Source organism: Rhinolophus sinicus, chromosome 17, assembly GCF_057876585.1.
Source record: "Rhinolophus sinicus isolate RSI-liver-muscle chromosome 17, RSI-T2T, whole genome shotgun sequence".
NCBI lineage: Eukaryota > Metazoa > Chordata > Mammalia > Chiroptera > Rhinolophidae > Rhinolophus > Rhinolophus sinicus.
In genome coordinates this window covers 70,059,440-70,087,083 of record NC_142517.1, presented here as the reverse complement: position 1 = coordinate 70,087,083, position 27,644 = coordinate 70,059,440, and the positions used below count along the sequence as shown (strand labels likewise).

The following is a 27,644-nucleotide window of genomic DNA, read 5'->3' as shown; positions in this document are numbered from 1 at the left end:
TTCACGTGACACAGGACTCTCCCAACACGTGACGCGAGAATGGGGGCGCTAGGGTGGGATCAGGCCGCTTCTCCCCGCCCTCCGGAAGCGTAACACTGAGTGCGCATGCGCAATGGGTGCCAGGTCCGCTGTTTCTCAGTCGGGTCCTTATTGTGCTTTTTGTTTCGGAATAGGAGGCTCGCGGGCAAAGGCTGTTTCGCCCATCTTTTCCTCCCATAGCTTCCCCGCCTATGAACCCTAAAAGCTGCTGCTGCTGCTGCGGAACTAGACAGTTCCTGATTTAGCTCTAGGATGTACGCTCTTCCACTAGAAGCCCTTCGGAGGGACTAAGGTAACCGCGCCCCACGGGCTAAATTGCGCGTGCGTATGAGGGGTGGGCGCGCCTGAGAGCCGTATTGCGCATGTGTGACAAAAAGGCTTTCCCTGGCGATAAAAGGGGAACCTGCACTCCTAGTGGAGAGGTGTCTGTTTAGTCTCTCTACATTGCGCCCAATATCGTTGTCGGTGTTAGCGTTTCAAGCCTCTCGCCAATCCCCGAAGCCCTGTGCGTTCTCCCTATACTGGGAAGTTTTGGGCAAGTTACTTACCCGGCCTAGAGTTTAGTGTCCTCCTCAGTATCAAAAGAAGGTCTTAGAGTCATTGATTTGTAAGTTCTCTTCTAACACTAGTTCAGTATAAATTAATAGTGTAATGAAATCTTTCCAAGCAAGCGTTTTTCCCCTCCTTATAGGGAAGAGCTTGGACTGAGGAGAGAAAAACCTGAAATTCTCTTCTTCTAGAGCAAAGTTGCTAATAGGAATGAAAATTAAAGAATTGCTTTTCTGAAGAATTCTGTCCCAAAGTGTCACTTGCTACCTCTGGCGGCACTTCCAATCTGGCCCTTGCCTTTTCTGTCTCTACAGTTCCCCCTCCTATCAAATTTTGACTCTTTGATTTCCTTTCTCGGTAGTTTCTCTTGTACTCCTCAACTTTCTTGGTTTTGGTAATAGCCAAAACCAGGCATCTAAAAAAATACTGTTCTTCACTAATCAGTGGTAGTTGCATTAGGCTTAATCTGCCAGCAGGGTTGCTCATGAGCTTATTCTTCTCTTTAAGGCAATTAGAAAACAGTGGAATGGAAAGCAAGTGCTGTGGTCATCCCAGGTTATGCTCCTTGTCAACAATGTATGCATTCTTGCTAGGGGCCATATTCATTGCCTTAAGCTCAAGTCGCATCCTATTGGTAAAGTACTCAACCAATGAAGGTAAGTTAAGACTTGAAGTATGTATGGAACACTTCCGTTTAATCACACATTATCTCTCCTGTCTTTGGTTTCCTTGTGTATGATATAGGATAATACCCTTTCAAGTATTCTGTTTCATGTGAATGATAAAGAATGTTTAAATTTGATTCTTTAACTTTTCATTCCTTAGCAAGAAACATTTTTGATGCCACGTGAAATTTGGGTCAGTCAAGTATAGGACTCAACTCTTTACAGAACAGGTCAAAACATCTAACTATTGCTTTAATCAACAGGTATTTCTGGGCCTGTAGCAATATGTATAATTATAACTTATTTTGAAACATGCAGGAGGATATATTTGGCATTTGTGATGAAGTAGTATCTTAATTACTGTATCAATGGGACAGTACAGATTATTAGATTTGATAAATATGTGCTCAAGAAATCTACTATTTTTAATGTAAGAATTTGTATATAAATAAATTCCACAAAACTGTATTGAGAACCTTTCCCTAGTTATTAAAGACACGTAAAATTATGACATCATGACCATTAATGATCTGCTTGGGAAGTCAGATGTGTATATAAGTCTCTATTTCAGTTAACATTTATCTGCCAGTCACTATGCTAAGCATTAGCAGGATAAAAAGTGCATAAGACATAGACCTTGTTCTCAAGAACTCAGTTTATTGGAAGAGACATACATATAAATGCAATATAACAAATGGAGTTCTATACCAAAGTTGCAGAGATAGTTTAGAATAGAAAGTGGTATATTCTCTCTGGGAGAGGATGATGTGTTACCTAAAGAGATAAGGTAACACTTCCCCGGTAAGATGACAGGTGATCCACAAGAATATAGGTGGTCAGGGGTATTCAAAACAGTGTAATGGCCTGTAAAAATGAAGAGATTCATAAAAAAGCAGGATGGCTTGTGAGAACATGTAGTTCAGAATTACTGAGCACATAAGGACTGAGAGGCGAGGGGGAAGGAATGCTTGGCCAGAGAGAGAAATAATGGTCAAGCAGTTAAGGACTACATATGACTTGCTAAGAATCTGGGACTTTATTCTGTAGGCCGCAGAGTCTGGAGGGAGGATTAGGAATACTTGAAGGATTATAAACAGGAGGGTAAAATGAGAAAGACTATTAATGGTAGATGGATGGAGGATGGACTAAAGGGGACAAGACTGGAAGCAGGGTAGCCAGTTAGGGGGTTATTGCAAATTCAAGCCTCAGATGAGGAAGACAAACCACGGCTTTGGAAGTACTGTATTTTGCCGTGTATAATGTGCACTTTTTGGTCCAAATTTGTGAGGGAAAAATAAGGATGCTCATTATACACGAGTAGTACTAATTCTGTATCTATGTAAATGTTTTTCATTCTTTTATTTGTGCTTATGAGTGAAAAGTGTAACTAGAAATCAATAACAATATCCGTATGCAAAATAATACCCTGGAAAACGATAATCAGTTTGTTGAACTGGTGGCAAACTTGCAATGATGAAGAGTTCTTGGCCTTCTATGATGCGTAAATGTCGTAAATTTGTTACTGGTACGTAAAATTTCTTGTACGTGTATCTGTTCTTGTGTTTTGTAATTGTTCCATAAAATTTCTTGTACCATATGTTAAAAAGTAAATGCTAAAATTCCTTTATAGTACAAAAAAACAAGTACCTAAATGTAAACAAACAAAAATTTGAATTAAAAAATCAGAACAAGATTTTTTTCCTTTAAAGTTTGGGCCAAAAATGTGGATGCACGTTGTACATGGGAGCACATTACATATGGCAAAATACAGTAGGAACAGAAAAGAAGATAAATTCAAGAAATATTCTAAACTTAGAAAAGAGAGGACTTGGAGAATATATTGAATATGGAGGTTAAAGGAGATGAACTACTGGATAGCTCAAAGTTTTCTGGTTTGGAGTACTGAGTGGATGGATCAATGATCTTCTCAGCCGAGATGGAGAGTATTAGGAGGAAGAACAGGTTGGACAGAGTTCAGAGCGATTACAGAGTTTTAGCTCTGCACCTTCCATGAGGCCAGAAGCTGTGTACGTGTTCACTGCAATATTCTACAGTGTCTAGCACATCATACATGTGAAGGAAATGCCAATTAAATAAATAAATAGGAGGTAGTTACTTACGTGCGTGTATTTAGTGAGTATTAAATGTTCCAGAGTACAGATCTGGAGACATTAGTAACAAATTGACATTTAAAGCCCTAGGAGAAGAGGGCTCATTCAGGGTAAGCAGAATGAGGCAATAGTTAAGGACAGAACTCCGAGAAACGCCAACATTTAACAGGCATGATGACACTCAGAAGGATGTTAAGAAGGAATTGTTAGCGATAACTAAATGCACATGACTCACAGAAGGGAAAGAACAGTTTGAAGACTGAGAGGGAAGAGCAATATCATATTAAGGATTAAAACATGCCCTTTGGGATTAGTAATTAGAAGACAAAAGGTAATCTCAGAGAGGAGGTAGTTTGAGTACAGTGCTGGGATCAGAAACAAGATTGTTTGGGGACAAGACCTGAATGGAAAGTGGGCAACATGGAAATAATGGATGTTGACACTGTTTTAGGCAGAGAAAGAGCAAGTATTGTCATTGGAGGGTTAGGGTCTTATATGGTATTTTGTTTTACGGATGGTAGAGTTTTGAGCATATGTATAGGCCAAGGGGAGGAAGCCAGTTAATAGAAAGATAAAGGATCTACTGAAGCCAGAGGAATTACTTATTAGAGCAAAGTCCCTGAAGAAAAGGGAAGATTTTAAAGGGGAGAATGGGTGAATAGTGGGGTCATGGCCTCTTTGGGACTAAAGGGAAACCAATAAGGATGGATGTAATATAGATAAGGTACGTGAGTATGGACAGAAGGTGAGTGGAATGAGGTTCCACATGATGCTGAGACCCAGTTTGCGATTAACCATGAGAAAAATACAAGACAAAATAAAAGCAAGAGCAGTGACAAGAGTTTGAGAATTATGATTCAAGCTTCCATCCCCACCCCATTCTTGTGCGCGCCTGTTCATTCTTGTGTATCATGATAGATAGAGATCAATGCAAAGTATTGTTGGAGAGTAGAGTGGATTTCAGTCTAGCTTTGAGCTCAGAAAGAGTGGAGGAGATCTTTTAACTGGTCTTTGAATGATGGAAAAGTTTAATAGACAACCAAATGCAGGTTAACATTTGTTGAAGACCTACTGAGAGCAGAACATGGTTAACTGCCAGATACACAAAGATGACTAACGTGGTCCCTTTCTCATAAGGAGTTTACATTCTAATGGTAAGACACACATACAAAATAACTATAATACAATGTGGCAAATTCTGTTATAGAAGTTTATAGGTGGTGCTACGGGATCAGAGGTGAATAAAGAACTATACTTCCGTTGAGAAGGTAAGGGGAAACCACAGAAAAGAGGAAGAAAGGGTGCTTTGGGGAGAAAGAAGGTGTTTTTCCTCTGTACTTGACCAGTTTGGATTTCTAATATCATGACTAAGGGGAATAAACAGATGTTTTCAAAAGGGGAAATGCGTTCCTCAAAATAGGACCTAATAAAGTTTATGTTTGTGCTTGGCAAAATTAATAGAGCAAATGGTTTGTAAGTATGTTTCAAAAGTCAACGGTAACAGCTAAAACCAAGGCATACTAACCAAACCTCATTTCCTAATTAGATTGACTTTTAAGTTAGGACATAGCTTCCCAACTCATCAGTGGGTTTTTGGATGTGTCAGAGAATTTTCTCTTAGCCCTAGAGGTAGCCAGAGCCCTGGACCAGTTGCCTCTTGCCTCAAATAGCTTCCTTCTTTTAGCCCAATGTACCATTTGTACCAGAGTGCCAAACAAATATTGTTGTCTCTGTGTGCCATGATATGAAACAGATATTAGGAAAACTCTTGAGTTAAAGGAATATCACAGAGTGTACCTTGATTTTAGTGAGGCTAACAAGTCACGCTGGAGGATCTGAGCTGGGCAATAATTCAGCTAGGTAAATTATAGCTGTTTGACGGGTCAGGCCCTGAGTCTTAATTAATGGTCAATTTAGAAGGCAGTCTCTAATGTCATACCACAAAGCTTTCATTGCCCATAGCCCTAGCCAGCCTAACATATTTATTAGCAACTTAGATGAAAACGTGAGAGGCATATTTATTAAGTTCAAGAATAATAAAATGCTAAATGAGGTATGGATAGATAATACATTAGGTGAAATGATTAAAAAATCCAAAGAGCAAACCCACTGGATGAAGTTTAATACAGCCAGTATTAAAATCCAGCTTTTAAGTCTAAAAACAACTCTAACTTATAAACTGTATATAAGCATTATGTGGAACAAACTTGATAATTAGGAAACATTTCTGTTACTTTTCAGAGAATAAATATGATTATCTTCCTACTACTGTGAACGTGTGCTCAGAACTGGTGAAGCTAGTTTTCTGTATGCTTGTGTCATTCTGGGTTATAAAGAAAGGTGAGTCTTGAAATAAAATTATATACTTGTTAAAAATTACAGAATCAAAAAATTTGAGAACTGGCAGGAACGTTTTATATCATTTAGTCTAGCCCACTTATTTTGTATCTGAGGATGCCAAATACAAACATAAGTATGACTATCCATGTTTTGCAGGTGGAGAAACAGCTCAAAGAGAAAGTTATGCAATGCCGGGTGGGAGGGGGCAGAGCGAGGACTCCAAGCCACGTTTCCTAGTTTCCTATCCATTGCCTTACTTCGTGGCTTGCTCCTGTGATGGGTCACCCAGCGAGTTAGTTTTAATTCAAATACAGGATTTAAAAAATTACTCCTGCCTAATTTACTCTGTAGCTGTTGCAAAGCAGTCCCCGTTTCCTTCAGGGGAGGCCGCACAGTGTGTTGGAGTCAGAGAGACTGTATTCTGGGGCAGATTTTTTTTAGCTTTCCTGAGCTCCAGTTTCATCAGCTATCAAATGAGGATACTAATCATTCCTCAGATCTAAAGTGTCTGGCCTTTTGTGGCCCTTAATATGTATTAATTCTCCATGTTAGTTTCCTAATTATTGAGCCTTAGCTCTCTCTGCTACTTTGATCTGCCTTCCCACATGAGATAAACATAGAATTTAGAGTATTAAAGCCCTTTCCCAAGAAGATGTCTTTTCATACTGTAGGGTTTCAATGTGTGCAAAGTTGCCAGTTAGTGGACTACATTTCTTAATCTCATGACATTCATGTGTTGTTCACAGGGCTTAAGCTTAAATTGTTTTCTCTCTTTTCATTTTATTTTATGTTCTCTCCTTTATAGTACCTTCTTAAGTTTTTGGAACTCTGGAAATGAAACAGTAACTCATACTAGGATTAAAGTTAATTTTATCTACTCCCCTATATATAAATTTTTACCTGGCATTTCCCTTTCCTGATCCCTCCTTCTCCCAGGGAAAAATATCCCCATATGAACACTTGATTTTTTTCCTACTTATTTTAATTTGTTGATCTTTCTCTTGGCTTTATGCTGTCAGAATACTAAGGGAAACCATAAGTGTATCCTGAGTTGCCTTAAGTGATACTTCTATCTCAAGTTAACAGGAAGTAGGAGAATCAGTAATCCTAAAGTGTTGCTGGTTGTCAGTGATTAGGCACAGTGGTGGGCCGAAGAAAGACAATAATGAAATCCTGTATCTTCATTGATTTCTTAAGGCTAATGGTCACTTATGAAAGAAAGTTCGTAAAGCCTCTTTTAAAGAATTATGTCAGAAATAAAATACAATTTGCTGTCTCTAAAAATGTGGGCATTCTCATCAAGCTCATTTATTCATTGCTGTATTTCTTTCTTTAGAAGACCATCAAAGTAGAAACTTGAAATGTGCTTCCTGGAGGGAATTCTCTAATTTCATGAAGTGGTCCATTCCAGCCTTTCTTTATTTCCTGGATAATTTGATTGTCTTCTACGTCCTTTCCTATCTTCAGCCTGTAAGTAATTATGACAAAGAAAATAGCATTGGGAAACTCAAAGAAATGAATTTCAGAGCTCATTTTATTTTAAATCATTTTCCTTGGCACTGTTCATTTCTCCTTGCCTTCACTGGCCTTCCTGAGGTTTAACCAGATTCATCTCAGTACTGACTTACCAATGTGCTTGCCAGATTCTCTCACTGTTAAAGATTGCTGTGTGAATTAAACTATGCTGACTGTTCTGTGGGAGTTGCTTCCTGGCCAGCGAATCTGGAGCCATCTCTGTTTGTATAACCTTAATCTGCCTGTTTTCTGAGCCATCTTAAAGTCACCAGCCTCTAATATTAATCTCAACATCCAGGACCACCAAGCAGACTTAACTCAGAAAGTTATACACTCAGTGTACCACTCTTTCTTACACCTGCTTTAATGTAGTTTATATGGATTCTATTTGTATGATTTTCTTTATCTGTTAGTTCGATCATTTTAACTAACAAGCACTTTTAAGAGTAGAGATTGTATCCTTCCACCTCTAAATGCTACCTATAGCTGATAATACTAGGAATATATCTCATCTCTCCTGGCACCCTCCATGCCAGTGTTAGAGAGCCATTAGCAATCAGAATTAAAATTTCATCTTCCGCTCTTACCTATTACTTACTTTGGGTCACGTGTATATTTTCCTCTAATAATTTATAAAATGAAAATTTCTATTGCCATTGTTGCCAAAATGCATTTTAAGGTTTTTTTTTAAAGAATTCAGGCATTTTGATTATAAATAGGATTTTTATTTCCCCTAGTTTTCTTAACTATAGCCAAATCAGTTTGCAAGTGAGACAAAAAGGAGGGATCAGTAGAGCACTGCAGTAGGACACAGGAGTTTGATTCTTTTGCACGATTTAGATGCTATGTAACTACAAGCCCCAACTGCTCTAAGAGTCAGTTGCCCATCTGTGAAATAGAATGATGTTAGCATACCAGCTCAAAGGCAGGATCCTGGACCAGGGGATCACCCGAAGTTCTTTTCAGCTCTGTGATTCATGTTATTAGTAAGTGTTTGTTCCATCTAAAATGTGTCCCCTTCTAAATTCTTGCTTCCACTTTGCTTTTTAGATCTGACAGTTCCTATACCCAGTGACATAATTATGCACCTTCGATACGTACATATTTGTTGTGTTTTATTTGTATCGAAAGGAGTAGCTCTAAATTTATATCCCTTTCCTACATCCCCAGTGCCAAAGCAAGATTGCAACTTCCCGTTTTTCTTCTAACTTATTGCTTTGCTTTTCCTTCCTGATTGTGTACAACCACAGATATTACAAAATAAATCACATGGCATATTCTATGTGCTGTGCCTGAGTCCAGTGGGAAAAAATTAAATAGATATGCATGGAAGTTTGGGGGCAAAGAGCTCTGGTGTTTTGTTTATTCTGTACCAGTGCATGGAAAGAGTTTTCAGAAGTCATCAGGCCAGCCAGGCTGCTTGGTTAAATGCAATTGCACTGCCATTATTACCACTCTTACCAGCCACTTACTTTCCTCTTGTCCTCTTACTCTTTTCCTAACTAGTGGTTCACAAGCATTCATCTACAGAGAAAGATACTGAGAAAACCTTAAACCAGTGGTTCCCATAAAATTCAATACAAAAACAACATCATATTCTTGGAATTTTTGCTAACTACTATTGAACTTACTCTTATTTCTTTAATTCTGCCACGTATTAGCCATGTGTGCTGGTTATATAAGACTGTTGATACTCTGGGGTTTAATCATCTTGAAGTGACAGCAAGGAGGAACGCAGGGTGAACTGAATCAATAGAATTTGTTTTTAAAACTTATTAAAATTGTCAGATTCAATCATGGAGAGCAATAATGAAATTTCATGCTTTCTAGGCCAAAATGTATAAATGTTCAGATTAATACTTTTGATATGTGAAATATGACTGAATTCACAAAAACAAATGTCTATAAAATCTGGCTAACATTTCTAAGTGTTTAGAACAATGTGAATAATAAATCTAAAGGACTGTCAATTATGACCTTGGTAGTGAATTACTGGTGTTGAGTCCCTACAGTTCAACCAGGAAAATTGTTTCAATTCCAACAACAGCAAGGATGCTTAAAAACCTGTATCTCAATTCTCTTAATGTATAAATGGGCCTAACAGAACCTGCCTTCTCTCTACTCATGGAAACAGTATTAGAAGCCTATGAAGTACTTTGAGAGCTTAAAAAAGTATGCTTTGTAAGCATGGTAACTGTTATTTCAGACCTAAACTTTTAGAGTTTATAAGAGTATTTTCCAAATCTGCACATACAGATTATTTACACAGGCATTGCTGAATTTCAACAGATTTTGAAAGCTGTACAATAATTTGATCATATCTGCATAAATTTAACAAGCAATAAAAATGGAATTTAATATGCTAGTGAAATAGCTGCCCTAATAACACCTCTGGTTTTTGACCAAAAAGCTTTTTCTGTCAGGTGAACCACCAAGCTGAGAGATTTCTGAGGTCAGTACTTTATTTGGATTGTAACTGTATCTTCTCTTTCTTTCTAGGCCATGGCTGTTATCTTCTCAAATTTTAGCATTATAACAACAGCTCTTCTATTCAGGATGGTGCTGAAGTAAGTAACTTGTTGTGAAAGCATATATCGTACTTTAAAACGGCACAGCCTTGTTTCAGATGATATACCCAGAGCACTGAACCCTCCAAATCCCAAGGCCGGGATTTTATTCCTAATTGGCTTTGTGTATTGCAAGTTGCTTACCCCATCAGGAAAGCAGCTCCACTGCTAGCCTATCTAAATCCTCTGTGATTCCATGCTTCAAATGTTTTTTCTTATCATCTGAAAAAAAGATAATTGACTGGGTTATAAGTATTTTAATTTTTAGGGCCAGATTTTCAACAAAGAATTCATGAGCTGGTTTTTTTCTCACAGAATTTCTATACACCAAGAGGGAACCAAGAAGTTCCTAAAATGAATACACATTTGTTATTTGGAGTTTGGAGATGATAAAGAGTGGCAAATTCTTTATTAAACTACTTGGGATGAGTACGATTTAAGCTCTAACTGGCAGAGGATTTGCGTGAGGAGCAGATCAAAATTACAATTGATAAAAAAATGATAGATTTTTAAACTTTTTAAAATGCTATCACCAGTCGTTCTTATCTCCAGGAAGGCCTGTAAATAAAATAAACATTTGTAAGTAAATAGGCTGTGCTGCTCTGCAAAGGCCAGAATATCCTAAGGCGATACATGATCTGGGCTCTTAACTCCAGTACAGTTTGTTACTTAATGATTGATGATGATGGTGGTGATTCGAATAAAATGAACTTCCTGTTATATTTCTTATTATTTTTTAACTTTACATTCATGTTCTCTTTTTAATTTCTTGTTTCTCAATGTGCTGTGTCATACCGTGTTCTTTAATAATTTATGTGTACAGGACGATGAATGACTTGGTACTCAGTAACTATTTGTTGAATCCATGATGCCTTCAGTACATAAATTAAATGGAGTTCTTGAAAGATTTTCTTTTACACTGAGGAAACATTCAATTTAATGGTTGATGTAAGAGATGGGAAAAAATGTTATATCAGTTTAAATGTTACAGTACACTGAAATTTGCTTTTGAATCATGTTTTTCATTTTATTTATGAATTGTGAAAATAATTCAGCTAGCAAGTTAAAGAATGCTATTCCAAAAACATCTTGAAGTCTAAAATCAACATGAAAGTCACTTACTTGGCAGTATGAAAAGTTGGCTTCTTAGAAAATATATATAAGCAATAATATTTTTATATTGATTCCTATGGTAAAGTTGGAAATGCACTACCATAAAGGAAAAAGGTTGGCACTGACACATAATAAAAGGGTCACCATTTTGATAAGGGAGCAAAGGTCTCAAAAACATGTTTTTTGTAAGTGAAAATTTTTTTTCTGAGAAATGGCAATGTGTGAGTACACATGGTATTATACTTGTTATTACATAATGCATTATCTATTATATATTATGTCATTATTATGTCAAAATTACATCAATTTACAAACGGAATTTACCCGAGTGAAGATATAAAGTATGTATTGCCCGACTGGAAATTGGCCAGTAATTTGACTCAAGAGCATGAGCCGTGGCTCACAGGCCTAGATGGAGGGGCATTTGGAAGAGTCCTCCCTACCTGGGGCTCATTCAGCTGTTCTGTAGGAAAGAGAGATTCTCGGCCAGGCAATGACAAGAAAACACTAAGGGCCAAGAGTTGCACTGATGGCCTTTCTGCCTTGTTTTGACTTAATCCCACATTGACCCGTGAGGCACATGCAGTTATTGTCCCATTCGTCAATAGATTTGCCCCGTGCTGAGTCTTCTGCTTGGAGCCCAGTACCACTGAGCATTTTGCAGCAGTTGGGTGGCTCCTTTTGGCTACATAGGACGAGTGTCTGCAGTGGACAAAGCTGGGGGCAGAGGGACTGACTTGACATGATCGGCCCCTTTTCCAGCAGAGCGCCCCACCACCTGGGGCAAAGGTGACCCTGTTAAATTTTTAAGCATTTAACAATTTGTATTAAGAAAGTTAATTCTTTGTGTAACCAAATCTAAAACTATATTGTAAACATTTGCTTTTAATACTATTAATTATAATATTGTATTATTACTGGTTTTAATAATTAACATTGTTATGAACTAAAGTTCAAAATAATTTTCACGTTTACCTCTTAATATTCAGAGCAATAATGTTGATTCTTAGACATATGTTTGTTTTGTGGTTAATATCTCCTTTTTGACTCCTTGGAAGTTATTTATATTAAAGGAACAGTAAAACTACTCCATTTTTATTATTTCCACAAGCACTGACGTATCTCCCAGAGTGGAGCTTAATTCCACTGATTCACAAATCAGCACTGAAGCTAGTCTAAATAGTAGAGCTAAAATATGATAAATCTAATGCTGTCTTTTATAAGAATGCCTTTTAAGTATTATCTATTAATACATTTTCAAATCAACTATGTTCTGTTTATCTTTTTGTTGGTGGTGGTGTATGTTGTCTGTTTTTCCCTATTTAATCCACTTTTTATGAGTCTTTCACACTCGGCAATAAAATTTTGACCTAAGAGTAGCAGCTTGAGTTTTATCACATATTCTTAATTTATGTGCCATAAATAACTCATTTTTCATTTGCAATATTATAGCTCTTGTCTTATACTTGACTCTAGCAGAGCCATCAAATATCCTTCCCATACAGGTAAAGAATATAAAGGTACACAGGTAGGAAAAAATAAGTGCAGAGACTAATGCAAGAATTACTAGGAGGAATTTGAAAGTGGGAAAAGGAAAAATATCACCGTCCAAATGTCTTATTGTCTTTTCCAGACAAATCCCATGTGAATATATAGATTTGTCCTTTGAAGTATTGACACTGGTTCCTTTGAAGTATTGACACTGGTTCCAAGTGGAAACTGGTGGCAGGTGTTATGCCTCAAAGTCTGTTGGTTTGCTCTTAAAGCTTTGCAAAGTTGTGTGATCTTGTTTGCTTCAGTTTTAGGAAAAAATATTAACCTGAACATTGAGGTTTGGGGGTAAAAGATAAGTAAGACCAGCACTTATTTTCCTCTAAAGAATGTATATGATTCTCTGATTTCTTCAAAGCGAAACTGGGGGACAAAAATTAAAAAACACATTTGAAACATGATGGGTGTCTTGGAAATTATGGTAAACTTTCTAAATCAGCAGAAAAATGAGAAGTGCCACTAAGTAGTACAAGCATTTCTCCAAAATCATTCATTCATTTGATAAATCTTTTTATAATTTCTCATTATTAATCTGCTCCAATCATGCTCTATGTGCTACTAAGAAATGTGTTTTGTACCATTTCTTGAAAAGTTATGTAAGTCTTTCCACTTAATTATTTTCATGCTTTGCCTTGGTTTACTACCTCCAAATATGGTAGACATGCTCTTATCTGACACAATTTGGACCTAATTGTTGAGTTACTGGGAAAACTCAAAGTGGGAAATCATGAAAAAAAAAAATACGTAAGATACATTTAACTTAAGATATGTAAATATCCATTCTTTTGATGAAAAGCTAAGGCCTTTCCTTTGAGTATGTGTAGGGTTTGCTGATTGGAGTTCTTTGGCGTCTTGCTTGCTTGAACCTACATTTGTTACACTTCATTTGTGATTTATGGTTTTCAGTTTCTTTAAAATAGAACAAGTCCTTAAAAATACTTTTAAAGTAGATTCTTCTAGATTTTTATTATTCATTCCCTAATTGTAAAATAAGTTCACCTATATACCTAATTAGAAGGCAGTTTTTTATCTTGTGAGTGATTTGCCTTTAACTAATTTTCCTAAAGCAGTCAATTTTCATAAAGACAGCAGTCCTTTTCTTTCACTCCTAATTTACATTTACATAATTGTTAAAATATATTATAATAATGAGGTCACCTGTCAAAAACACATTTAGGAACAGAGACTGAGCATACTGAGCATACACTTGGGAGCAGACGTCCTCGGGTACAGTAGCCTTCTAGCTGCAAGTGTTCAATTCTGAGCATCAATCTGAATGATTTAATGATACCAGTTAAGTGACTTTCTACCGTGGCATCCACTAAACTGAGTTCAAATCCTTCCACGCACAGTCAGTCATCATTTGTAAAAGCACAGATCCTCAGCTGACTTTACAGGGTAATTTATTAAGCTTTATTTTCTTTGCTGAAAATCTGTTTCCAGCCTAATCCTTAATCATATTTACCTTTCCAAGAACCTTACCTTGAATGAGTAATATTTGCAGTAGTTACTGTTTAATATTTGCAGTAGCTAGTTTAAGGCTTTGTTTCCTTAGATTCTTTTCCATGTCAGTATTAGTGGAAAATCTATGGCTGTCAGAATTCAAAACTTTTGAAGGAACTATAGATCATTGCCTCTCTTGTCTTGATATACAATAACTGGTTATATAATGATTTTTATAAAGTGGACACCCGTTTGTCATCTGTTTTCTGTTTCCGTTCAATATGCTTTCCACCTATACCAGCTGCACCTTCAGAAATGTGTGTGACTAATTCACAGTTTCCGGACTCATGGCATAGGGCTGTGCTATGCTAGCCCTGTCACTAAGTGCTAGATCTGGTTATTTGAGAGTATATACATGAGAAGACATGATAGTGTACACAGATGTCCTGCTATGTAGGCTGGTCTGTGTATTTAGCAGTTTTATAGCAAGAAGCTCTGTGGAAGCATTGGTGAAATCAGACACATCATACACACACACACACACACACACACACACACACACACCTTGGGAACTCCAAGTTATTATACTTAAGAGGTGCATTGTCCTGAAGGAAGACATACCAAACCATGGCTCAGATGCTTTTCTTGCTCTTTCATAAATATGTGACCTTGGGGAAGTCAGTTAGCCTCTCAAAACACTGTTTCCTCCCCTAGAACAGAAATTGCTTGACCCATAGTAGGTGCTCAATAAATGCTCCAAAATTCTTGTAACTTTGAGTTCTTACCTGTTTCTTTACAATTGTGCCTTCACTTATATTAATCTGTCCTCCCCCTCTGATGTCCCTCTATCCATCTGACTAATCTTCGAACTTGAAGGTGTTTCCACCCCAGAGGCCTTCCTGTCTCCCCCAGCCTGAGTCAGCTACTCCTCTTTCCTTAGTCAACACTGTACATTCTTCCTGCCTTCGCATAGACTCTTGTCTCTGCCAGGATGTAGCACCAACTCACTTTTCACATGGCAAACTTCAGTTTATTTTTCATCTTTCAGTTTATGTCATTTCTTCTTTGAAGCAGTATCTGACTCTGTTTATAGATTCAAGTGTTCCGCAGGGTATCCCAATTATTCCATGTATCACTTGTCACACATTATGTTGTCATCGTTTAGTTTCATGGCTCTCTATTAATGTGTAAATACCATGAGGATGGAGATCAAGTCTTTATCTTCCCAGGGTGTTTGGCACAGTAGCTGCTTATTAAATGTCTGTTGAATTGAATGATTCCACAAAATGGAATGATAATAATGCTTGTCTTCTATATCTCACAAGTTTGTTTTTAGGCAAAATAATTAAATGAGGCATTGTTAGGACTGTGTAAAATGAAACATTAAAATATTTTTCCCTTGCCTTATCAAACAGTAGTTTGATATAAAATGCTTTATGATTAGGTCATGGATCTGGGAGCTAGTTTCCTCTTTAAATAGTTTTTGGATCATGTTTGAAATTTGACAGAGCTTTGAGGAGTCTTCCTTGGGATGGAGGGAAGTCTGAGAATTCACCTATGTAAATATTTGGCATACACTGCAAGGATTCACAAATACTTGAGGTTTATTACATTCTGGCTCATGGAAACCAGGTTGAGAAACTCTACTATAGCTTTATAGTGAGATAAAAAGTTATTGTTCCACAGGCTAAAGATCAGCTATCAAGGTGGAAAGGAGGCTTAGTTAAACCTATAGACGAAAAGGAAACTTACAGTGAGGAGAAATGACCGAATGGCCTTAAGGGGGGCAGTTATAAAAGTGAAAAAAAGTATCAAGTTTAAGAAGCAAAGACACCAACAGGTTTCCTTTGAACCTGAATTATGGGGAATCCTAGCAAAAACGGCATGGTTTATTCAATCAAGTACTCAAGGGTCTGAGTTTTCAGTAGAAACAGTTGATAGGGGAGGGGGGAAAAAACCCAGTAGTAAAATCTTGTTTTTCATCTTTGAACAGGAGGCATCTAAACTGGATACAGTGGGCTTCCCTCCTGATTCTATTTTTGTCAATTGTGGCCCTCACTGCTGGGACCGAACCTTCACAGTATAATCTGGCAGGACATGGATTTCATCACGACGCCTTATTCAGTCCATCTAATTCCTGCCTTCTTTTCAGAAGTCAGTGCCCCAGAAAAGACAATTGCACAGCAAAGGAGTGGATTTTTTCTGACGCTAAATGGAACACTACAGCCAGGGTTTTCAGTCACATCCGTCTTGGCTTGGGCCATGTACTTATTATAGTCCAGTGTTTTACTTCTTCAATGGCCAATATCTATAATGAGAAGATACTGAAGGAAGGGAACCAGCTTACTGAAAGCATTTTCATACAGAACAGCAAACTCTATTTCTTTGGCGTTCTTTTTAATGGGCTGACTCTGGGCCTTCAGGGCAGTAACCGTGATCAGATTAAGAACTGTGGATTTTTTTATGGCCACAATGCGTTTTCAGTAGCCCTTATTTTTGTAACTGCATTGCAGGGCCTCTCGGTGGCTTTTATTCTGAAGTTCTTGGATAACATGTTCCACGTCTTAATGGCACAGGTCACCACGGTCATCATCACAGCGGTGTCTGTCCTGGTGTTTGACTTCAGGCCCTCCCGGGAGTTTTTCTTAGAAGCCCCATCAGTTCTTCTCTCCATATTTATTTATAATGCCAGCAAGCCGCAAGGTTTGGAATATGCACCCAGGCAAGACAGGATCCGAGATCTAAGTGGCCGTCTCTGGGAGCGCTCCAGTGGGGTAAGTGTGCGGGGATACTGATTTTTGCTTGTTCTTCCCCAATTCAAAGAATGGTTATACAAGAAAAGAAATAGATTACTGCTAATTTTTCAAAGGATGTATCAGATCTCTGTGACTTTTAAAAATTACTCAACAAACATTCATTGGACTCCTTATGTGTGCAAGCATTCATGATAATGCTGTCGGGGCTCCCGAAAAAGTATAAATCACAGTTTCAACGATGTGACGTGCTTGTTGTATCTGAACATTACAGAGTCACAGAACTGGAAGATGCCTCACAGGTGCTCTTGTCCAGGCTCCCTAGTTTTACAAGTGAAGAAACAGAGGCTAGATGGTCTCCAGATAGTAAGTGAAAGAACTGGTACTAAACCCATGAGGTTTGACTCCTAGTTCATTACTCTTTCTACTCCATCATAGTTGGGGAGTTAAGTCTCATTCATGAGAAAAGTTGATCTTCAACGTTAGTAAGCCTTATTAAATATAAGTATAAAGCCTCCTTCTTAAATTTTCCCTATAGTTATTCATAAACCGCAGTGTGCCAGATGGGCAGGCATTGTTTATCTCACTAAGGTGATGGTTTTCAAAAGGATCTCACAAGAAAAATATTTTATGGAAACAATATTTATGCAGTTATTCTGCATGAGTATTATTCTGCCAGTCGTTTATTGTTTCAGGAGGGTCTGTCAGTCATGTTATTAACAAATTAATAATGATCTTTTGGAGATTCATATAAGGAGTTAGATATTTGTTATAAATAAAAGATGCAATAGACTTCTCCATCTAGTTTTAAATTTATAATTTTCATGGACACACAAAATATGAAATATTCTACGCAATGGACATTTCATTCTTTGGGAAAATTAACCTGTTTCTTATTAGAGTTCATGGTGGAGCTTCCCTCGGTAATGCTTCTGAAGTGGTGACGCAACAGATTTTTAAGATGAAAAAATTAGAAGCTTGGGTCCCAAGTGCCCTGATCTCAGCCAGAGTACAGATTCAAAAGTCCTGTATTCTTTTCCAGTGGTGATAACACCCGTTGCCTTACTTTTTAGGGAAAAGAATACCAATTTAGGTAACAAGGCCTTCTAGTTCGTATTTCTCCACTTTTTAGTCATTTCCCTTCAAGACCAGCAGAGGGTGCTCCTTACTTTGCTCATGTTGTTAACTTTGAAATTTTTAAGTGCTGAGGGGCATTTTGGTTTTTCACATCATTAAATGTCTAAAATTAACTTTCCAGGAATATAAGTATTTATTTAATTTCATTTGACAGGATTTTATCTATAGTTTAATGAAATAAAGTCCATGGTTTGTTAGTAAGGTTTCTCCTTGGTAATCATTAAAAATGCTATGCATACATTTCTAGTTTTATTTTAATTAATAGTAATTTCATGTTTTCTTTTAGGATGGAGAAGAACTAGAAAGACTTACCAAACCCAAGAGTGCCATTGAGTCAGATGAAGATACTTTCTAATTGGTATCCAAATAGTTGGAAGGCTTCACAACCTTATTTTCACATTTTCAGCATGTGTAATATTTCTCTTTTCACTTTGATAAACCAAGAACATTTCCAAAGCATAATACTCTTTGCATATATCTACTCCCTAAACAGTTCTAGCGAAGGCTTAGTGTACCCAAAGGCTAAAAAGGTCTAAGGAACTCACACAGAAGTAATAGTATGGAGACTGCATTAATGGCCTGGTACTGGATAAGTCAACAAGATAAATTTACAGATTATTTTCCTTGTCGTCCAAGGTTCCAAAAACTTTGTAGTAATCATGTTAGCTGTACTCCATTAATATACAAAGACAGATCAGTTTGACAGATATTCATAATTATGTAGTTCTACTCTGCGTGCCAAAGTCTTCCCTTTTTTATCATTATAAATATCACCTAGGTTGTCCCTTGAATTTTGAGGCCCTGAAGATACATATTTTGCAATTAAAAAGCAACATGACTTTTCTAAAAAATTTGGTTGAAGGACCGTCCTATCTGGCTACAACATTGATTTGAAGTTAATGTAATCTCTGCTAAATGTTTTGCCGAACAAGCAATTTTTCAGAAACAAAATCTCAGAATTTTAATTTTTAGAAATTCATGAGGGGATTTGATTTTTAGTGATTATGTTTCAATGTTTTTCTACACAAATAAGCTTCAGTTTAGGTAAAAGTTGGTTCCCGATCACCACAGTTATCACTTGTATTTAAAATCACTTAAGCCATGGTGGGTTTTTTCTTGCCTCAGATTGACCTCATTACTCTTGGACTGTTATATTTTGGAGAACTAAGAAGAAGCCATTTCATTTTATTAGCTATTAAACAGAACTTAACGATAATTACATATCTTAAATCCTGTTCCTAAAAGTTGAGACACTGGCTTTAGAATCTTACCAGGTTGTCAGTAAGAGTAATGCCTGAGAGTTCCTTTTAAAAGGGTCACTTTGCAAACAAATGACTTTTACTGAAATATGAATAGTAGCACTTTAAAAAGAGGAAGACCAATAGTAAATAAAGCACTTTATAGTGATAATATTTCATACTTTTTAAGTGCATAGTGTTTGCATGCAGCCAATTGCCTCTGAGGTAGAGAAGTCAAATGATAGATTATTTAAAAATGAGAAAACAGAAGTGACTTGCCCAAAGTCATGTCGCTCGATAGTGACAGGGCAAGTGTTGGTGTTAGCTAATAGGTCCGTATGTTCACAGAGTTGTATACTAAATGTTAGCCTTAATGTGTGATTCTTGGGTAGTCGAGTCATCTCTTTCCTCTAATTTTCTATAGAGGAACATAAGATAATAATTGTTATATAATCCATCTGTGATGTGCAGAATAATATGACTGGCAAGAGTTGGTGGAAATTGATAAATAAAATAATGATTAAACCTGTATCTTGTGTCGCCGCTCTGTCCTGTGAGGTGGGATGCGGAGTACTTTTAATTTCAAAAAATGCAGGAGGCAGAACCCAAGCAACTTTTAAAAACTTTCTCTTTCAGTAGATCTTGACTTGGGAGAATAGCAAAACTGTTAACCTTATCACAGGCACTCCATCAGAGTTGTGAAGCAGGAAGGTTACATTATCATGGCAATTTTAAAGGTAAGGAAAATCAGGTATGGGAAGACCTCACTTTTAGGAAACAAAGCATACAAAATATATTTATCTTATGGAACAGATAAAATGATATTATTTGCAAAGTTATTGCCTACAGAATACATTAAATAACAGATTCCACTAATTCATGGAGCTTGATTTTCCTATTTATAATTACGTTTTTTCATCCTCCTTTTTGGAAAGCATTTGTTGCCCACAGTAAGGCTCGCTTGTGTTCACTTATCAGTTAATATGAGAGAGAGAGAGAGGACGTGAGTGCACTCTGGAGCTAAAATGGTAAGTTCTGATATGTGTGCACTGGAGTACTTTGTGGGCACGACTGTTTTGAAAGGGGAGTAACTAGAAGGCGGAGAGGTCTAGGAACCGTATTCTATCATCTGAGACGCTCTTGCAGTCAAGCGTACAACCTGGAGAGAATGACTGTCACGTGGAAAAAGCAGTACATCTTTCCTATTCTAAAGAACCAAACTCCAGTGAAAGTTAAAGGGTACTGGTTATTCTTTTCTTATAAGAAAAATTCCTAACAAATGATACATTTCAACAGCAGAAAAGGCCTTCCTGAAGAGTAATAGAGAGTAATATAATAGTAAGTTCTCTATCACTGAATTTTTGAGGCAGAGATGATAGCATCACAATGTTTTAGAAGAGATATTTCTTCCTTGGTATAGAAGTTGGACTAAGTGATTTCTAAAGTCCTTTCCTATTTTTAGATTCTCTTCTAAGTAGTTATGACCTACAACTAACGTACTAAATCTGTTCCCTCCATAGTTTGTGAATAGCCTTTGGTTGGACCACAAGTATGGCCTACAGTGACATGGTTCCAGTTCTGTCACTGGTCCCAGAACCAAAATTCTGTCCAGCAATGTGCCTAAGCCTGAGGGAAAGCAGGATGTGGCTGTTGGTTAGACAGGGAGAGATGACTCAGGCCCAGGATCCCAAATCCTTGGTCAGCTGCATCCTGCTGCCATTGGTTTTCAAGATCCATGTGCAGAGGAGACACGCAGGGCGGAATTACATACTCTGTTTATGACTAAGGCTTTTCGCCTCTGACACCCCTTGCGAAGGCCCTGTTCCCTGCAGGCTGCAGGGCCCCTCTTTACTCCTGTGCAAGCCCAATAGGCTCAATGACTCACAGCCTACGTCCTCCTTGGCATCTTTCACTTTTACTTATGACCTGATTTTCCCCCACAAACTTAACCATTCTAGTGTGGGGAAGAAGAGGCACAGAAAGTCAAACTCAAAGGATTAAAGAGCTGTTTTCTAAAGCCTAGAGCAGACTTTCTGAAATTGAGTAATAGATAGCCTTCCTTGAAAAGAAAAAGAAAAAATTCTCACAGATCTATGTTGACCTTTTTTCTACTTTACAGTTATTTAAATACAAACATAATATGAAGTATAAATTTAATCTTTTTTAACTGAGAACCACAAATTTACAAATAAAATACAAGTAAAGCCATAAAACCAATAAATTTTCCATTCAAATATGAATTTAGTGAGGAGGAGATATTTTGCTCAGACTCAATAAATCCCAGAACTGACCTGCAGAATTTCTGTCCTCGCTTGTTTCAAGCCGCATTCTGTGTTTGCCAAGATAACAAACCTGCTGACATTGCTTGTAATGCACTTACCCTGCTGGGGTTTATCCACCCGTGTCACTAACAATCTCATGCAGGTGTGGTGTGGTTCAAGCTGCCCACTCCCATTGGCCTTGGTGCTCTGAAAGATTTTGAAAATGTCAGCTTTATTTGTTCACTAAAGTTTTGAAAGAACTCACCAATAAAATTGCCTAGGCTTGGCACTTTTTTGAGGAGTACTTGTTATTTCCCCCCCACAACATTCTCTATTTCCTCTTCATCCTCTCGGTTCACTCTGGGTCATTTTGCTAAAAAATTAGCGATCCAGATTTTCAAATTTATTTGTACAGGAATTTATGAATCATTTTCGTAATCCTTTTAATCTTCTTTTAATATAGTTCTATATTTCTTCCTCATTTTAAATTTTTTGTATGAATGGTTTCTGTATTTTTAAAAAATATGTTAATGAGCAAATTCTAATGATGTATGTTTTGTTCATTTTTTGATCTTAACTACTTCAAATGCATTTATTTCTTGTCTTTTAATGACTATGTTTACAATTAGTAGAAAAATTCCTTGGAGTAAGTACACCTTAAGCTAATCCCAAATGACATTAAGATATAGCATTATCATTATCAATCTATTCTGTTTTGAGTCAAGGGTAGTGTGATCAAGGGTTTTATTCATAGTTTTCTTCATTTATAGTTTTCATACACTTGGTTAGAAAATGAAATCTGTACTGCTATTGTTATTTACATGTTTTTATTCTTAGGTGTAATTTGGCTCATCCTTTATGTAATAACTTTTTTGAGAAATTTGATGTTGCTTTGGTGTTTTGAACCAATCTGAACATTTCTTGTAATATTTGAGATTTATTCCACTTAAGTTTCCAGTTTGTTTTATTACTGGTAGTTACTTTTACATTTTTAAGAACAAACCTAGGACTTTATTTACAAATGTATCAACCTCAAAAATGAAAATATAGACGTTGACTCTTTCACTCAGAGATGAGGAACTAAGGATGTCGTGTTTCCTACCAACTCACAGTTGTTCTTAATAAGCTCTGAGAATTTCATCCTGTTCTGCTGTACTGTATTTCACCTCTTCTAAGACTCACATGTTTTCATGTTACCGGCTCTGAGACTGGGGTGTTTTAAGCAATGACATGTTATAATAGCTGCGCTGCCTCATGGCCGTAATAATGAAGCTGTCTTGGCTTGCACATGCAGGCATTTGGTTTGACTGGGTAACTACAGCTTCCCGACACTTCAGTCAACAAACCACTTCAGGACCATTTGAGAAGAGGATAAGAGTCCTGGTTGCTGCCTAGAAATCTTTCGTTGATACCTCCTGGTAAGATCAAGAACCTGGCAGCATCAAATTTTACAGAATGATTGTCAGTAGCTTGGAAGAAACCCATGGCAACAGCCGAGAAACTCTCTTAAGAAATGCTGCACCATCATCAGTTCTCTCAATGGCACAGAGAACTGTCCTGTGTGGGAAACCTCAGGCATTGCACCCTACGTCAAAAAGTGATTCCAAAGATTCTGGGTCGAAATGGGGGGATGTTTTAGAAATAGCTTAATTAATTTATTTAACTTATAGTTTCCCTTTTTATGTAATCAGGAAATGCTCCCTGATATATAAAAAGTCTTTAAGACCTCTTTAAACAACTACAAATTCTAATTGATAAAAAAAAGTGATATGTTTAATTGACAGTGCTTTCGTAGTGAAACAAAATGGGGAAATTTAGGAGTTCATTTTTAAAGGTTTGTTTATAATGCACCTTTTCTTTCAAGAATTAATAGTTTGCCTTTTGATTTGTCATCCCAATATTCACAGCTAATTAAAATGAACTTGTGACATAACTTCCTCATTCGTAACTTTTTAATGCTAATTCATCTCTCAGCTGGGATCTGTCTTAAAATAGATTTTTCTCTTCTGAAGGGGTTTTTGGCTGATACACTTTCGAGGTTTTGCATATGTTTTTAGCATCTAATAACTACTAACTGTCAGTTTTTTTCTAGTCATATTGCTCAAAGAGGTTCTACATTTTTTATTACTTTCTATAGCCATTTAATATAAATGACACCACGTCTGGAAACTGATTCTCAAGTCATCCCTTTTTCTCATCAGAAATCTCTTTTTTATCATTTAGTGTTGCCAAGCAGTTAAACGTTTCCCTGCTATATTATATATGTATGTATGTATCTGTATGTATGTGTAAGCTGTTTTTTAAGCTTAGGTGCATAAATGCTTTTTGCATGGGTTCTTTCTTTTAAGATTTCTATGTACTCATATTTAAACAAAGTTTAACATTCCATTTGGGCCCAATATTTGCCATGAAGTGCTGTAGGTAGACTATCCCTTACCTAGTTGCTTTTTACTTGGACCCTAAATGCCACTATTGAAGTTCTACTAAAGGCTGGAAGCTGCTTCAAAGAGGTAGAAGGGAAGCAGGGACTATAGGAAATTGAAATGAGGGAATTTTCTAGATGTGTACTTTTCCTCCATATTGGTTGAAATTCCTGCTTTGAGGGCCAGTTCCATAAAGATAGGATGATATGTCTCCTGTTTCTGAGGAGGGAGTATCACTTGAGTTTTAGTTCCTCTGTTTTACACTGAGTTCCCTGCTTTGGTAAGAAGTCTGGTTCAGTGAAGTGTCTTGAGAGTAGCCCACAAGCTTTTTCTACAGCTGTGAAATTGGCTACCGGAATGTTTATATTGTATGCTATTACATATGCTATATTTTATATATCCTTAATATGTAAAATAGTTAAATATTTTGTAAATTTTTGTATGTAACATTTGCACACACCACCCTGCAAAGATTTCCTAAGTTCATATATTTTAAAAGATTCACCAGATTCCATAGAGCACACTCACATAAGACTTTAAGACTTTTATTTAAAGGTGAAGGATAGAGTGCAGCAAGAAAAGGAGAGTGCAGACACTGGGGGCCCAAGACGGATTCCGTGCCTGAGCTTCCCAGGGTCCTTATTTGTACACAAAGACTACGCTGTCTACACTCACTACAGCTTGAACTGCCAAGTTCTTTATGAAGAATCTTAAGTTTGGGAAAGCTCAAAGAAGAATTCCCCAGAATAGTTATGCCCCTATGGTCATGTAATCAACCAGGCTTACCTAATCTATTAGGCCAATTGGGAACCATCATTAAAAAAAACAAAAAAAAAAACTGACCCTGGAGATCCCCAGAATAGTGTCAGACTTTTAAGTGGCACAGCATAAATCCCACTGCCTTTATCTTGGCCAAGAGTCTAAAACTAGACATCCCCATATCCCCAGAGATAAAGACAGCTTTTCAGTCTAGTTGTAAAATAACTCTGTCCCCTCTTTATATATACCCTTATCTCTAAACCTCCTTCCTTCAATTAGGAAGCTGGGTGGGGTAAAATGGGGGATAAAAAGACGGTATAGCCATGTCATCTCTCTTTGGCCTCTCAACCACCGCTGATCCTTGAATGGGCAATAGATTATAAGTTTCCTAATGACCAGTTTTCCCAAGTTGGGGTGGTGAATAGGCCCACATCACTCAAAGCTTATACTGTAAAATTAAGGATATTCCCTTGTTTCAATCTTGATAAAATTTTCTCCTATAAATTCATTACTTATTATTCATTTTGGTTTATTTCAGGGAGGGGGTGGTGTTTATGAATGAATAAATACTACTGCCACCATCTTCCCATGGACACCCAGACATCTTAAATCTGGGGGAGGTAAGAAGTTCCCAGGAGAAGTAGCGCCTGCACTGTGAGTATCCAAAAGCCATAGACCATGGTTACGATGGAGTCAATATGGAGCACTTGCTCAAGTCACATGGAGCCTGACGGGAAGAGCAATGTAAAAATTCTAGCCTCCAAAAGATTGAAGAGCTATCATCATTCATTTCTCCCTGGTCCCTTCCTCCCACCCCCACCCCCAATAAATACTCATTAATGATTTATGTGAACTATCTTAGAATTAACCGTGTAAGTGACTGTTCTTTACTAGTCTGTATAGGGAAACATCTTTTTCAGTTTTTATTCCTGGTTTCTAGCAGAATACATGAAAAAAAATAGTGTAAATACAATAAATATTTGAATCATCATATAACTTGTGTCTAACCTGCAAGTTAGTATCTTGGATTAAGAAATAAAATGTCCAGATAGTTCTTGGCACATATCAAGGCTTTCAGCTCTTCCTGATTCGGTCTTGCCAAATTTAGGCATGTTCCTGCCTCTGCCTACCCTGCTCTGATGTTGCTGTCTGATAAGTGTTCGTGACAAGAAGGAAGCCAAAGATGGAAAAGGGGACTGAAGGAGATACATGGAATGATGGTGAAGTGTGCAGAAGGAATTTACTTTTTCTCTAACGTGTTTGGGAAGGAAAGTGAGGCTTGCTTCCAGGGGTTGGCGATCTTCCAGAAATGGTTTGCCAAGCTGTTCTCTCCCCCCTTCAAGGATCTCTTTGCATTGTAGATATCCCTGGAAAGAGTGGCACCTTCAGCCTATCAGTTACACCTAATCAGTTGTAGCCATCTGTGAGCCAGAATGGACCATGAGGGAGGGGCCTGGGAAAGGGGAAAAGGCCAGGAGAAAGGAAAAGGGTGCTTATGGGGGAGGAGGAAAGCCAAAGAAAATTTTGCTCAGGGTCAGTTTTATCTATTTAAAATCACCCCATCCCTTCATCCAGCCTCCTTGGCACAGATATCAACCCAGCAATTGGAGGGTGGGGGACCATTCTTTTGCTTGCTGGAAAGAAAGTGCTAATATTTACAGCCCCTGTAGTCGGCCAGGGACTGCCCAGTTTGTCCAAGCGTCAGGATATCAGGTGACGCATGTGGTCACCAAATTAGGAAATTGTGTTGAAGAACAAGCATATGCCTTGTTGGAGAGGTTCCTTAAACGTTCAGGATACTCACAGACTTTGCCAACCTGGAGGTCCTTGGAAGCTCCAGTCTGGCTGTGAGGAGGTGATGAAGGTTTCTGTGTGTTAGAGGTGAGGACCGCATTGGTCTCAGCTGTAGCAGTGCACTATGCTGGGAAGAATTTAATGAAGTTATTTAATACCTTTCACCACCCCATAAAAATCTGGAACTGAATTCTGAACTACGAAGTCTGGGTTCTCTGAGAATTTAACACCAATTCAATCACAGGAAACCTCTGAGCTTAGCATTCTACTCTCTAAAGGCCAAGAAAGATTCCTAAATGTTTCTGGGTTAGACAGGAAGTTAGATATCTCTAGTCTTACTCTCTCATTTGGAGATGAGACTCTGAATCCCAGAGGCAAAGTGACTCATCTTGAGTCAGACAGCTAAGTACATGGCAGGGCAAGGAATAGCAGTTTTCTCAAGTCCAGTGGCCTTTTTAGGACACCCACTAAATTCTCTTACAACTGGCCCTTTGCCTCTCACCACCTATATTGTAAGTGTCTGACAATTAGCTTTCTTGATTGTAATGTAATTGCTTGACAATAACTTTTGCTTGCCAAGTCATCCATTTCAAAGACACCCATTTTGAATAAACATATTGCCAGCTACAGGACTAGGTAAAGAGCCAACTGCCCACCCATGAAGTTCCTCTTGAGCCACCCCTGTTTTTCCTTCCTGCACTTTAATTCCTGCTGTTTGTGTTTTAAATTCTACAATAAAGAGTGAACCCACGAAACCCTAGGCATCACACCCTTCAACCCCAATAAAGACATGTCTGCGCACTCTCTACCTATGACCCCACTGTGTGTACCCTCCAGGACCTGTGAATAATAAACGTGGTGTTTCTCCATGTTCACTGACGGTTGTTGCTGAGATGCATCTTGCAATCATAATAAGAACCACAAGGGCTGATCCAGCCACGACATTGGTTCTGGTCAGGGAAAGGTCTGTGGGGCCTGCCACAGTAGTAGGGGCCCAAATGAGGGCCTCAGCCATTCCTAGCTGATAGCATCACTAGTATAGGCTGAGACCAACCAGCAACACCACCTACCACCCCATAACCGTGATTCTTGAGCTTTTAATACACGTACAAAGCTAAGAGAAAGTTTGCCATTGGGGGCTTTGCACCAACTCCGAGAGAACTGAAGCGAAGTGGATAGTCTTTTAACTGTGCTTCACTTTGTCATGAAGTTAAGAGTCCTCACCACCCACACCCCACTGTCTGCACACAACGAACCATAAAGTACAGAGGAGCCAAGGAGGACAAAGGAGGAGAGGAGAGCAATCAGCAGGGAAGGGGAAATAGTGGTGGCACAGAAACGGACAGACGCTCTTTCAAGAAGCTTCTCCACCCGTAATCTCCATAC

At 37.8% G+C, this 27,644-nt stretch overlaps 1 protein-coding gene across 3 annotated transcripts; it reads left to right on the top strand.

The window, feature by feature from the left end:
- Positions 1-97: 97 nt before the first annotated feature.
- On the top strand, positions 98-19,550 carry SLC35A5 (solute carrier family 35 member A5). 3 transcript variants are annotated; one of them, XM_074331941.2, is made up of 7 exons: positions 98-331; positions 1,096-1,244; positions 5,606-5,704; positions 7,044-7,174; positions 9,719-9,786; positions 15,887-16,667; positions 18,070-19,550. In XM_074331941.2, the coding sequence occupies exons 2-7, from the start codon at positions 1,115-1,117 to the stop codon at positions 18,136-18,138; spliced, it is 1,278 nt and encodes a 425-aa protein (XP_074188042.1). In that variant the 5' UTR covers positions 98-331; positions 1,096-1,114; the 3' UTR covers positions 18,139-19,550. The 3 variants fall into 3 exon arrangements, with proteins under 3 accessions (XP_074188042.1, XP_019590391.1, XP_074188044.1); XM_019734832.3 differs by having other exon boundaries at positions 7,041-7,174; XM_074331943.1 differs by lacking the exon at positions 98-331 and adding an exon at positions 380-544 and having other exon boundaries at positions 7,041-7,174.
- Positions 19,551-27,644: the final 8,094 nt, after the last annotated feature.

Excerpts from the sequence above, each read along its gene's own strand:
- SLC35A5 (XM_019734832.3), top strand. The coding sequence starts at position 1,115 with ATGGAAAGCAAGTGCTGTGGTCATCCCAGGTTATGCTCCTTGTCAACA. Across the intron at positions 7,175-9,718 it reads TCCTTTCCTATCTTCAGCCT|GCCATGGCTGTTATCTTCTC; the intron begins GTAAGTAATTAT and ends CTTTCTTTCTAG. Across the intron at positions 9,787-15,886 it reads CTATTCAGGATGGTGCTGAA|GAGGCATCTAAACTGGATAC; the intron begins GTAAGTAACTTG and ends ATCTTTGAACAG.